Consider the following 1,117-nt stretch of genomic DNA (forward strand, 5'->3'; position numbering starts at 1 on the left):
AACCCTCCTCTGTTCCCTTTTTTCTGTAACAGATCAAAGTCTCAGTAAGTCCTTCAAACTAAGGTGGTACTGTGTCGGACACCTTTAATCCCAGCAGTCAGGAGCAGAGGCAGTCGGATCTCTCCGAATTCTAAGCCAGCCTGGTTGATATAGTGAGTTCCAGAATAGCCAGGGCTATATAGAGAGAGCCTGTCTCAAACAGAGCAAAACAAAACTGCTGAGGTGGGGTCAATGAATCACAAGCTGTTCTTCCCAGCCCAATCCTGCTCTGCCCTTCACTGCTCACCTCTAACCGGTCTACTGGGACCAGTGAGTTGGCCTAGTCTCTTGGGGAACTCTGTGAACAAGACATTTCCTCTGAAACGCCAAGAACAATCACCAACATAAAGGCTACATTTTCTCCCTCATGTTATTAAAATTATATATAATTATGCTCAGTTCCACAGTTCTTAAATCCCTCTACAACAAAGGAAAAATATTAAAACATTTAATCACTGAAAATACAGATACATTAGCAAATTGTATTTTAGGATACTTATACAAAATTTAACACAAAATTATACACTCTGACAATAAGCAATACAGATACTAGTCTTTCTCCTTTGCTAACTTGTCTATCCTTGGAACCAATGACGTGACTGCCAATCTTAAGGAGGGACTGTAAGTCCGCAGGTCTCTCTGTTTTGAGGCAGTCAAGGCCGAGAAGGCAGCATCGCACAGACAGGTGCTTGAGAAGGGCAGGAGCAATTTCATTGCCTTTTCATGGAGCTCGGGATAACTTGTTTTTGCATTGACCCAAAACTGCGTGACAGACATTGATTTATGAACTGATTGGAATCTCGTATCTGAAGATAACGCTGCAAGGTTTTCTTCCTCCGAGTCAGTCAGATTGTTATCCTGGTAACTGGTGAAAGGATTCAGAAGCCACAGATTTCCTGAACGCAAGTCCTTTTCTGGTGGGTAACAATCATGGAATACCTGAGAAAGTCCTTCCAGGTGCTCACAAATAATGCTAGCAATGTTTCTCACGCTTACATCTGATGAGTCCAAGAACTCGGAAAATAGAGGGAACATATCATAATCATTCTCTTGTGCACGCTTCAACCACATTTTTAGC

The 1,117-nt window shown here is 42.3% G+C and overlaps 1 protein-coding gene across 1 annotated transcript in view; it reads right to left on the reverse strand.

Annotated features, from left to right (window-relative positions):
* Positions 1-391: 391 nt before the first annotated feature.
* The window catches only part of Zmym6 (zinc finger MYM-type containing 6), a 47,396-nt gene continuing 46,670 nt past the window's right edge, over positions 392-1,117 (reverse strand). The window contains exon 14 of the mRNA XM_032897632.1: positions 392-1,117. This exon is cut by the window's right edge and continues 1,300 nt beyond it. Coding sequence (XP_032753523.1) covers positions 589-1,117 — 529 coding nt within the window. The 3' untranslated portion in view covers positions 392-588.

Source organism: Rattus rattus, chromosome 1, assembly GCF_011064425.1.
Source record: "Rattus rattus isolate New Zealand chromosome 1, Rrattus_CSIRO_v1, whole genome shotgun sequence".
Taxonomy (NCBI): Eukaryota; Metazoa; Chordata; class Mammalia; order Rodentia; family Muridae; genus Rattus; species Rattus rattus.